Raw genomic sequence first — 12,355 nt, 5'->3', positions numbered from 1 at the left:
AAAATAAAAATACAGAGTATGGAACACAGCCATATTCTCTCCAGAGTGTCCTGGTGTTTTCCTGGTTGGACGAGCTGAAAACACCTCATCAGGGAGGGAGGCGTCATTGACAGATTTTCCTCATCTGGGTTCTTTCAGTGTGAAGGTGCAGAAATTCTACTCTTAACCCCTTCCAAGTGACCAAGCCCAGACAGCCATAAGAGATAAATACAAATTTCCACCACTTGTATCCGCAGTTGTATTCTTTTGGTCAGTACTCCCAGCTTGTGGCCCGAGGTCAGTGTTGGCACGTAGAGCCACCAGTAAATCGTCAGTTTCAGCTTTTGGCTTAGCTCTCTCATTACCACAACAGACTGGTAAAGCATCCACAATTCCTTTAGATATTGTAGTGTTGGTGAAATTAAATTGTTAAATGTCTCTTGGAACTGTAGGATTAACATTTTTAGATGCTTACTAAATCCAACATGCATTTATTAAAATTGTAAATAATCACTAAGCCAGGGTAATGCTGTGCTCCAGTGGTCACCAAGTAACCAGTGTTCTGACTTAAGCTTCAGCTGTGGATGTTTTTGCATCCTTTTGTTTGTTTATCACATTTCCTGCATGTCTGTAGTGTAAGAACTACCAAATACATCAAAACACAGACAGTTTTGTATAAATCGCTTCAACCTTCCTCTCTGTGTGTCTCCAGGGTGCAGATAATTGCACAGAATGTCTGAACTTCCAGAATGGGGAGATTTGTGTGGCGAGTTGTCCCAGCGGCGTGAAGGAGGATCAGCAAATTGTGTGGAAGTACAGCAATGCTACAGGACACTGTCTGCCCTGCAACACCAACTGTACTCTGCCGTAAGTGAGCCCACACAAACAAAAACTCACCAACACACACAGTGAGAGTAAGTTCACACCTGTTGCTTTTCTGTTTCAGCTGCACTTTGTTGGATGAGAAAGGCTGCCCCATTGACACCAGGGCAGGGTGAGCTGCTTCAAGTGTTCAGGCACAAACAATAAAACAGAATTTGTCAGAGCAAGTTGTTTTGGTTTCAGCTTTTCTGGAAGCTGCGCTAAGCCGTTTCTCTCTGTTTAGGCCCGGTACGACCATCGCAGCTGCAGTGGGTGGAGTGGTGCTCTTCTTCATCCTGCTGGCGTTGCTGGTCTTTTACCTGAGGAGACAGAATAAGCTGAAGAGGAAGGAGACACTGAGGAGGATCCTGCAGGAGCACGAGGTGAGCACTGAAAATGATGAGAACACCATTTACTACAGGGTCAGTCTGCCTCAATTTACCAAATGCCCCACGTCTGACGATCTGTTTGACTAATTCTTTGTTAACAAGACTATAATGAATTAAAACAGATCTCGATAAAGAACTGAAAAAAAAGTAAAAATATATGTCCGTCATAGACAGTGATTTGCTGATTTGATTGTTTATGGTATCACTTTTCATAAAATTATTTGAAGAACTATGAGCTGACAAAACATGATTTTTCCAACTTTTCCTGTGAGGATCACTATTGAAGTGGTTTCATCTATCATACAAACTCAATGCATCTTCAAATATTGTCTGAAAATGCAAAAAATGTAATATATTTTTTTTCTCATAAATGCCATTGGTGCCACTCGCAGTGAAAAAAAAATCTGCCTTTTAGGGTGAACAATGAAGGTTTTATGGTTGGGGGAATATTGGAATAGAAAAAAACATGGACATTTTTTGACCAAACTTGCACCATTATATAACTGCTTTATATTAGTCTATCAAACGCTGTACCATTGAAGATCAAATGTACATCAATTAGCCTACAAAATTTCACGACTCTAGCTACGTTATTTCTCCAGTTATGACACTTTAGACATTGATCCACAGATCGGCGCGAAGAAAACGCCGCAAAAATTGACATGACCCCACTTTCTTTAGGAATTTTAACTTAACAAATAATATTACCTATGAATCCAGATTTTACACATTTTGCATAATAACATTGGTATGCACGGGGAAAAAAATCAGAAAAATATGACATGGTCAGACATATGCCTTTGTTAAAATTTGATGAATTGAGGAGGAATGACCGTATTTTTTTTTGTGATTGATTTTTTTTTTTATTGAGTTGTGCTACATACACTGGTTTTACATGTCAGGCATTTCATTACATTAGATGCACATCTCTTTCATCCCAGACCCTGTGTTACATTGGGTTTGATCAAAGTAGGACTTTAACTGCAGAAATTATTCAAATAAACAGAGTTATATATTAAAAACAAATAACATATATTTGCGTTCACACATTCATTCACACCTACACACTCTCCCCCCTCCTCCCATCCCTCCCCTGCTGTCCAGGCATGTTGGGGAAAAAAAGAAAAAAAAAGAAAAATTACATTTACATGACCGTATTTTTATTTTTTAAGCTGCACACAAGCTCCCACATGTAGCAACTTCTGCTATGTGTTGTCCTGGCTCTGAGATGAATGATGTGCCATCTGCTCCCTTTGTGTGTGCAGTTGGTGGAGCCTTTAACGCCGAGTGGTGCGTCACCTAATCAAGCTCAGATGCGCATCTTGAAGGAGACGGAGTTGAAAAAACTCAGGGTGCTCGGTGCAGGAGCCTTTGGTACTGTCTATAAGGTAAGCAAGCCACAAGCTTCAAAAGCGATGGAGATGAACAGCAGCAGTGTTTTGTTGTGGTTTTGATATTTACATTGATAGCTTTTAATGGTTTTGGTCACTGTTTCAGGGAGTGTGGGCTCCTGAAGGGGAAAGTGTGAAAATACCCGTAGCCATTAAGGTGTTGCGAGAGAATACCTCCCCAAAGGCCAATAAAGAAATCCTTGATGTGAGTACATGACAAACACACAGTTACAGCCGAAGAATGCACCAAAAACATCTCTTAACATCTTCGCTCTGTCTTCTCCCAGGAGGCCTATGTGATGGCCGGGGTTGCCAGTCCGTACGTTTGCCGTCTCTTAGGGATTTGTTTGACCTCCACAGTGCAGCTGGTCACTCAGCTGATGCCGTACGGCTGCCTTCTCGACTACGTCAGAGAGAACAAGGACCGCATTGGTTCCCAGTTCCTCCTCAACTGGTGTGTCCAGATTGCCAAGGTACATAAACAATGCGACAACATGTTGTGTTTTTGCTGATGCGCATACTTGTGTGACTGCTGGCAGATGTAAGTGCAGTGTCATAATGTTTCTGCTGATGCCCCTCTCATCTTATTTTTCCTTTTACATTTGATGTGGTACCAGTTTGTATATTTGTGGACACATGGCTTTGTGGGTGATGGACTTGTACTTGTGTTGGTGTAGGGGATGAGTTATTTGGAGGAAGTAAGGTTGGTTCACAGAGACCTGGCTGCTCGAAATGTTTTGGTGAAGAACCCCAATCACGTGAAGATCACCGACTTTGGTCTGGCCCGTTTGCTCGATATAGACGAGACCGAGTATCACGCTGATGGAGGGAAGGTAAGACTAGCTGTAGGAGCACCTGAATCATCCACAATGATTTATTTAGGCTATTTTTTAAGACGTGTTTCTGTATTTCTAGGTCCCGATTAAATGGATGGCCCTGGAGTCTATTCTGCACAGGAAGTTCACTCATCAGAGTGACGTCTGGAGCTACGGTCAGTGTCCCTCTGCTGAACTAATCATAACAACAAAGTTTAAATTAGAGCTTGACTGTTATGCTGTTGGAATTTCTCCCTCAGGAGTGACAGTTTGGGAGCTGATGACGTACGGTTCTAAGCCCTATGACACAATCCCAGCAAGGGAAATCCCAGATGTTTTAGAGGGTGGAGAGCGGCTTCCTCAGCCCCTCATCTGCACCATCGAGGTCTACATGATCATGGTCAAATGTCAGTACTTTTTTTTTTTTTACATTTTGTCTGTGTCTTAAAATGTAACCCTCTCTGAACCCCAAAACCTACCAGAGGGTTTGAAAAGCATGTTGCCTTCAAAAAAATAAAATAAAAAATTACATCATTTATAGGAACCACAAACTGTAAAAACAAAAAGAATCCTCTGATTTTTTTTTACTGTCCAGCAGTCCTTGAACTACTCACCTGTAACTTGCTGTTCTGAAACTTAACAAGATCTCAACTAGAAGCTCAAAATTGTGATATTTTATCCAAATCTCCTTTATTCTACATGTCTCATTTAAAATTGTGTTCTAACTACATTCATTCATTGCCCCATTGTGAAGCCATTGTGACTGAAGTGACCAACAGTAATGTGACAAAAAAATCAAGAATTTTTCAGCTGCACTGAAGGCTGTTTGTCAAATGAGAGACAAGAAATTAATGTAAAATATAAGTAATAAACCATCTATAGTTTGTAAATTCACTATTTTCTTCCAGTTTATTTAAAACTTCTGGACACTTGGAAAAATATTGTGCTTGACCGTAATTACAGATTAGATATTCAACATATTTTTTTATGATTTAGGACATTATAACCGTGTTATTACAGTACAAAAGAAAATTCTGAGTTGTCTCTACTTCTAGTCATGGTTGTACTATTTGCATAGTGGCACACGACTTTGTCTTGAGCCTGCTATGAGTAAAACTGTAACAGTAGCAAAAAAACATCCAGAAATTGCTTGAGGTTCAGAAGGTTAATTATTCATTAACTTACTGTTCTGTTAAATATAGAACCTGTTCAGTCAGTTGAGCAATTTTGGCAGCATAGTTTGGTTAATGAATTAAAAAATCAAAGTAGTCAAGGAAATAAATTTTTGTTTGTACCTTACTACAGGATTTGACAGGATTAGTTTGCGTTGAATTCGACCGACTGACATCTTGGTTTTATGTCTGGATTGCAGGTTGGATGATCGATCCAGAAAGCAGGCCCAAGTTCAAAGATCTGATCATCGAGTTCAGTGCCATGGCCAGAGACCCACCTCGCTATGTGGTCATTCAGGTACACGGATGTGTTCACATGATTTTATCTTTTGTGTGACGGTGCTCTCAGTATGTTATCGTCTACATTGTACTCTAGAGTATTATTTGTCTATGTGTGCCTGGTCACCCGTGGATAAAGATATACAGTATATAGTGACCTTATCGGTTAACAGATACTTATCTTTTATTTATTCTGTATTTTTCTTCCATGTTGCTGTTTCGTGTGACGCAGAACGACGAGGACATGAGCAAGTGCAGCCCAGTGGACAGCAGGTTTTACCGGATGCTTCTGGAGGAGGGCGACAACGTGGGGGAAATGATGGACGCTGAGGAGTATCTGGTGCCGCAGCCGAACCTCTTCACCAGAAATAAGGGAGACGAAGCGCAGGCCAATGGACCGTCCAGACACCAGTCATACAGGGTTAGTGAGGGAGAACAGCAGCTGTCCTCAGTTATTTATCTTTCCTCCTTCTTCGTTTACATTTACACTGGCTGATAATCTGTGTTGGAAGATTCTCTGAGATTTTAACATTCAATTCATAGCTCTACTATCATAATTCTCCCACGATTTTTCTTAATGGCAGCACTACAGACCTTTAATTTTAAACTACTGTCACTTTCACATGTTGCTGAATAAACTTGAGAGTCACTTCTATACAAGTCACAGCGACAATCTCAGTAGTTGGACCTTGTGATGTTTCTTTAACATCCTCATCCTCAGATCTGCCAGAAACACCCAGTTATCATCACTTTAATACATTTCTTGCTAATAAACAATGAAGAGACAATCTTACATTGTTAGGGACAGGACAATGATAGCGTCCATGTATATTTTCAGTGTTCACCGGTAACAGATGAGGAATTGGATTTGAAAGAAAATGTGCTACATGCAGCATGCTTGAAAACAAGAGTTAAAGAGTCCACCTGCTATCATGTCTTGCTGGACTAAGCAGGCATAAGCATTCTAATAAAAGATGTTATTAAAGGGAAATTTTGTTAATGAATTCACTGTGAGAAGACAAGGTGATAAATATTGTCAGAATGAAGCCATGAGGAATAATTACATCAAGGTAATGGATAAAGGTGGATGCTCTGTGTCTTTAGTTTATTGGTCTTCTTCTTTGTTATCTCTCTAGCAGAGCAGAGATCAGGGCTTAGATGTTGAGCCCTCCATCGCCGGTGGTCCTCGGAGCATGTACTCGTCCCTGAGCACTCTGGGTCGCAGCCAATACCCGACCTTACCGCTAGGAGCCAGCACCTCTAACGGTCTGTGGCCTCAGTACCCGACGCTGGCTCGCAGCCCCTCAGCTGGAGGCCAGTCTGACTCGGTCTTCCTGGATGGACCTCCAGACGACCACTCGTTGCCCCCAGCCAGCCCTGGACGCTATTGCAAAGACCCCACCAACCCCAACGGCAGCCAGGGAGACCTCGAGACGGACGGGCAGAACGGCTTTCTCCATCCTCATCACCTGCATCACTCACTGCCCCGGAGGAGTCATGGCCACAGTCACAATCATCCCCTGCCAGGTGAGTTAATGATTGCTTCCTCTTTATGCTCTCTAAAAACATTTTGGGAGAAGGAGTAACTAAACTTCAAAGTGTTTTTCTGACTTTTTTTTTCCTTTGTCCACCATATCAGAGTACATCAACCAGGAGATTAAGGATCTCAGACCAGGGATCTATGAGCGGCCGAGCACGCTGCCTCGTAAAGGCTCCAGAGTGGACCGACGCCTCCCTAACGGACTGAGCTCTGGTCACAGCGTGGAAAATCCCGGATACTTGGTCCCTGTGAGCTCCTCGAGCTCCACCTCTCCTGCTTTTGACAACCCGTACTACCTGGACCTTGTGGCCAAAGTGGCACCAGGAGCTGCAGGGGTGGACGGTGCTGCAGCACTGGAGAGCGACGAAGCTAACAGGCATGTGAACGGATTTTTGACCCCTACTGCAGAAAATCCAGAGTATCTTGGACTGGCGGACACCTGGAGTGGTCACACCTGAGGAGAGGGACTGGGAACTGAAATGAAATCACAGAGGGAAATGAGAGAAAGGGAAGATGGATATCTATGTGACAGAAATGAACAGGGTCATAGTAAAGGCATGTGGGACAGAACTTTCTCTTGATACTGACAAAAGCAGTCTGTCCCTCAGAAGTCACCGTATCACCCAGTTGTGACACATATTGACTCAGCACAGTGTAGCAATAATGTGGTGTCTATGGCATCATTTGTATTCATGTCTTCCTGTCATCAATCTGTGACTGTTAAGTGCCAAAAAGAGGTTCACTCGGCCTCTGTAAATAACTCCATACGTAAAGTTCACATTAGCCAAAAACCCGTCATGGTACGAGAAGAATCAGATGGTCACAGACTCATCCGACTGGATTCATGAATGCTGATTTTTTTTTTTTTTAAAGGACATTTTCTTTTAATTTGTTCAGTTTCTGTGGTTGTTTCCACTACATGAGAATCATTCATTTTACTTCATTTCCCTCAGCTGAGCAGCAAAAATCCATGTAGAACTCTGACAAAGTGAGCCATGATATGCATTGAAGATAATGTTTAGTATTCTGCTCACTATCTCCCGGACCTGATGGGGATCTGTAATACTCTCAAAGCCATTTTGTTTTGGACAGAGAAGGCTCTGCAGCCCATCTGGCCAGTAGAAATGTTCCTGAAAGAAAGGCATCCTGTATGGGGAAGACAGCGGCATTGTGCCGCACTGATGTATGCGGTTGTTGGTGTCTGTGGCTGCAGCTACTTTGTGGTACGAGGAATCTGTTATGAGGTACTAGCAGACTTTTTAAGCTACAAAGATATAAATTCTATTTTTGTTGTACAGACATAGTGTCTAAGTAATTAAGTTAAAGCAAACCTTTCAGGGACTGTCAGTTTTCTGGAGAAGCAGGGAGAATTACTTCTATTAAATCTTGCAAACTGTACTATATGTTAGGAGACTGTGTACACCCTCCAAGCTTGTGTTATCACAGTGAGCCTTTTGGGTTTGGTAGCTTTTCACTGTGCAAGATGTGAAGAATCTGCATGAACATACACAAGTGTATCCCTTTACAAAACAAAAAGCAGCCCTGCTGTTTGTGTTTTTTGTACGAGTGAGCAATCCTCCAGACACTGGAACTGAATGTGATTCTGAGGAGGCAACAACATTGCTCTGCTCCCTTTGGATAATCAATGCATGGCTCGAATTCCACTCGGCAACAACACACTGGCATCCCAGTTAATAATCAACAGCATTTTTTTGAAGGCTGTTTTTTTTCATGTTAACTGGTGTTGGGCTGGGGGAGGTCAAAACCGAGTCAATGGAGCCATTGTCTGACCCTCATGTCCTTGTTGGGAAGTCAGCGCTGTCCTAACTCACACATCCAAACATCGCTGTTATCACAGATTTGGAAAGAAAGAAGCAGTTTGCAGAGTTGTGGGACTCTGCAGCAGAATGCGGTTCACTGGAGGCTTGTAGTCCTGGACAGGTCTTGAAAAAAATGTGGGAGACATGATTTTCTTGTCTGCCCTCGTGTATTAAACAAACTGCAGCTCTTAATCCAGCTGCAAACGACTACTACTGAGTTTTAACATGTAGAATTTTTAAAGACAAACCTCTCTGAGATCCAAACGTATAAAAATATGTATGATCTCTCCACATAGTGAATGCAGTGTGTCATCAGTGGGAGAGCTGAGTTGTTTGCCAAAATGTGTAAAATCCCCCCACCCATTCACAGATTTCACTCTAAAAGTTTTGTCAGATTGTCTTTTATCTTGATGTTCTCATACGGGTTTTGAAGAGTTTTGTTCCAGAATAAGATCTTTAACAAATAAACCTAATTTTAGATTACAGTTTCTTACATAAAAATAATGTTGTTTTTTCTTTTTTAATAAAAAGATTTTATTTTAATACCATCAGTTATCCTATACTAACAATATTTAGAGTTAAACTGTTTTTGAAGTTTTGAGTGATAAGATTCACATAACCTCTTTTCATGTCTTGTATACAGTGTAGTGTTTTGGAATGAAACCCTTCATAAGTGTTGTTGCTGTCTGTTGAAAACCTCAAATCTCCATGAGGGCAACTTATTAGGAGTAAAGCAGATTTCAGGATAATGAAAGTGCATTATTGCATCGCTACTGTTGAAAATTGAAAAAGGTTCAAGAAAATTTATAGGTATGGAATTATGTAACCCTGAACCCTCGTGTTGTCCTGCGGGCCAAAATTGACCCGTTTTAAAATTTGAAAATGTGTGTGTGTGGGGGGGGAATCACAGTGAAACTTCTGATGTCCACGTTTTCAACATTTTTGGGAAATCTTTGAACATTTTTTGGTGGAAAGAAAAATGTTAAAAATGTTTCTTAAGAACTTTCACAAAAAAACAAAATCCAGCAAATTTCGCTGGATTTTGGTTGATTTTTTTTGTGAATGTTATTAAAGAAAATATTAGAAATTTTACTGATATGTGTGTAATCACTTTAGATATTTTTAGATTTTTACTCATTTTTTGAAAATATTTACAAGAATATTCTTGCCACATTTGGGGGATTTTTAAAAAAAATGAAACTTTTAAGGAATTATTGGAATTTACTTCCTGAAGGTTTTGCAAATTTTCAGAAATTTGGAGATTTTGTTGGTGAATTTTGGGATTTTTTTCAGACAAGGAAACAATATTTTTTGGTGCCCGTAAATGAGGACAACAGGAGGGTTAAATGGAACTTTTTATTAGACAATCATACAACCTTTAAATTTTCATAAGTTGCATCAGCAGCAGTAAGGAAATTAAAGCTTTTAGGGTAGCTATTTAAAAAAAAAAAGAAATATAGAACTTGAACATGACTTCTGCTGGAGATACATGGCTTTTGCCAGACTGTAACAACGTTATAGCACAGATCACAGATGTTCCCTTTCTTTAAGAATGTGATATTTTTCTGGTTACTATGAAACCATGTCATAGATTTTATATGCAATCATAAATAACCTTCTGGTGTTTACACTGTCTTGTGATTGTGATGTCTCATGAAACCTGCATACCGCCGAGGAATCTCACAGACGACGGGGCTGATCAACCTGCCGTGTCCTTTAAAACCGTCTGTGACCTTCCTCTAGTTGTTCTTTGACGCAATTATTTTGATATAAAACCACTCGGCTGGACTTAAAGCAGCTCTGAGCCTGAGGACTGGCACCGGTCACGGTCTGGTGATTTATCGGTAACGCGTTGAATTTCCTGCCCTCGTGTCGTCGAGCACAAATGTTGAACCACGATCAACATTCTGGCTAAATGTAAAGATGGTAAATGGATGTAACTGTGTCACACTGATACTGAGCAGATGAAACGTAGACGAAATGAAAATGGGGCCTGAGGCTGCTTTTGTTAAACATCTACAAAAGTGTGTTGATACGTCTCAGATGTGCCTAAAGCACGTAGCTGCATGTTTTCATCTAAAGTCAGGAACAGCTAACTAACAGGAGTGTGCTGAAGGTTTTCTTTGAAAGTCAAATATCTGTAATTTACACTTTGAAGAAAATGTATCTTTTGTACTTTTTATGTGAATATTCTTGTACCTTTCAGAGTATGAATAATAACCATTTTATGGGGAGTTTTTACATGCATCTTTTCATTTTTGGTCAGTAAGTCCAATCTTGTAAATGTGTTGTGTATATAAATAAAAACAATCAGTTTTGGTAGCTCATTGGATTGGATGCGTGGCGACCAGTTGCTCTCCTGTGGAAGGAGGGGAGAGTAAATACATGAGAGAATATTTCATGAAGAAATTTTTATATTGTCTGCATACATTGTGTGTGTCATTAAACGCTTATAAAACACTAAAACCTGCTGTAAACCTTTATAGTTAATGAAAGACTGGATGATTCTGTTTGCAATTCTCTTTCATTAAAGGAAACTGAATTAAAACGGAAAATCTGCAACATGTCAGACATTTGAAAAGAGCCCATTATATGCTAATTGTTCCTTTGGCAAGACTGTATTGTGACTATAATGATTGAAAATGGTCAGTAACTGTTTTTACACAGTTCTGTTCTTGTAAAAATACATATTGAATGTATTAAGTTCAGTCTCCGTAAATGTGACAACTCAACACAATCCACTATAACAAATCGTTCCTGCCACCTAATGGTGATGAATGGAACTACAACTACTGTTTTTTTTTATAAGGTTAAATCTAAACCAAATATGTTTTTAGTCTCAAGCATTGTGTAAATGGCACAAACCGTTACCACTACAGCCCATCATAAACACTCTTACACTGAACAACATGAGCTCTTCAGACTCCCCAGATTGCCCAAATAGAGCAGAGGCATGACTGTGCTCCCTGCAGTCGGCATTATGAGGACAGGTATGGCTAAAAAGCACTCAAACTCGTGTTTATCAGTAAATATCAGATGCCCGAAGCCGTAGACCAGCACTGGAGGGTAGGAGGTGACGGTCATGACCATGCTGTTGGTGATGATCTGGAGAGCCTTCTTCTTCCTGGGGTGCAGGTCGCCTCCTCCATGGTACCACTTCTTCAGAATCCACAGGATGGAGGCGCCGCAGATGAGAATGATGGGGAGCCCTATGACCAAGGGCGTCAGTTTGTTTTTAAAAGTGGGGGGATGGAGACCACAGCACTTTGAGAAAATGTCGAAGAACGGCGGCAAAATGCCACAAGCTGGGCTCGAACTCATAACCACCGCACCAAAGGTGAAGGCCCAAACTGTTGAACTATCGGTACATACAGATAGAGGGGTCTGTGGGTCGCTATAGTACTAATTCTCCCGGGCCGAAATTTTGCCCCTGCACGCCTCTGGTCGGAGCTTCCACTTGGCACAGGCACAAATTTAGCATCTGCGCGTTTTGTTTTTTTTTTTTTTTTTTAACCTCACGAAGGTGTGCTGCATGTCTGTGCAACTCTCGGCCGAGTGCGGATGGTGCGTTCAGGAACGTCGGAATTTTCTATACTGTTCTATACTACTGAAAATAACTGGGTTTACAACGGCTTACATGTGAAGAATTTGAATGTGTTGGAGACAAAATGACCCCTGACAAAAAGTAGGGGGGACACGTCCCCACCGTCCCCCCCCTAAACTGACGCCTATGCCTATGACGTACACCAGCATGGCCCAGGCGCTGTGGTTCAGCTCCTCTACGACCACAGACACGCTGCCTTGAGTCACCGTCAGAGTCCAGACGGCAGCAGCCATGAGGACCCGAGGAGTCAGACTCTTCTTTGAGCGGTACGTGACTGGATGGACCACGGCCAGGTAGCAGTCCAGACAGATACACGCCGTCAGAAGAGGCCGCCCAGCCAGGTTTAAAGTATACAGGAAGTTGCTGACCTTCTCGAGGGAGCCGATGTTCCAGAAGATGAAGTTACACAATCCGAGCGGGACAAAAAACAAGAAAACCAGGTCCGTGACGGTGAGGTTGAGCATGAAAACGTCGTTGGGGGTGATGGAGGCTCCTGCTTTGTGTC

The 12,355-nt window shown here is 41.5% G+C and overlaps 1 protein-coding gene across 2 annotated transcripts in view; it reads left to right on the top strand.

Moving 5' to 3' along the window:
• Nucleotides 1-10,568, top strand: part of erbb2 (erb-b2 receptor tyrosine kinase 2) — a 32,691-nt gene extending 22,123 nt beyond the window's left edge. The window contains exons 15-27 of one of the 2 annotated variants that reach the window (XM_022200424.2): nucleotides 692-846; nucleotides 926-973; nucleotides 1,085-1,223; nucleotides 2,495-2,617; nucleotides 2,727-2,825; nucleotides 2,908-3,093; nucleotides 3,298-3,453; nucleotides 3,536-3,611; nucleotides 3,696-3,842; nucleotides 4,808-4,905; nucleotides 5,119-5,307; nucleotides 6,026-6,413; nucleotides 6,526-10,568. In XM_022200424.2, coding sequence (XP_022056116.1) covers nucleotides 692-846; nucleotides 926-973; nucleotides 1,085-1,223; nucleotides 2,495-2,617; nucleotides 2,727-2,825; nucleotides 2,908-3,093; nucleotides 3,298-3,453; nucleotides 3,536-3,611; nucleotides 3,696-3,842; nucleotides 4,808-4,905; nucleotides 5,119-5,307; nucleotides 6,026-6,413; nucleotides 6,526-6,884 — 2,163 coding nt within the window. In that variant the 3' untranslated portion in view covers nucleotides 6,885-10,568. Of the gene's footprint in view, nucleotides 1-691; nucleotides 847-925; nucleotides 974-1,084; nucleotides 1,224-2,494; nucleotides 2,618-2,726; nucleotides 2,826-2,907; nucleotides 3,094-3,297; nucleotides 3,454-3,535; nucleotides 3,612-3,695; nucleotides 3,843-4,807; nucleotides 4,906-5,118; nucleotides 5,308-6,022; nucleotides 6,414-6,525 lie in introns of both variants that reach the window. The other variant, XM_022200423.2, reaches the window with a different exon arrangement.
• Nucleotides 10,569-12,355: the final 1,787 nt, after the last annotated feature.

This window comes from Acanthochromis polyacanthus, chromosome 19, assembly GCF_021347895.1.
Source record: "Acanthochromis polyacanthus isolate Apoly-LR-REF ecotype Palm Island chromosome 19, KAUST_Apoly_ChrSc, whole genome shotgun sequence".
Taxonomy (NCBI): Eukaryota; Metazoa; Chordata; class Actinopteri; family Pomacentridae; genus Acanthochromis; species Acanthochromis polyacanthus.
This window is presented reverse-complemented; position numbering and strand designations above follow the sequence as displayed.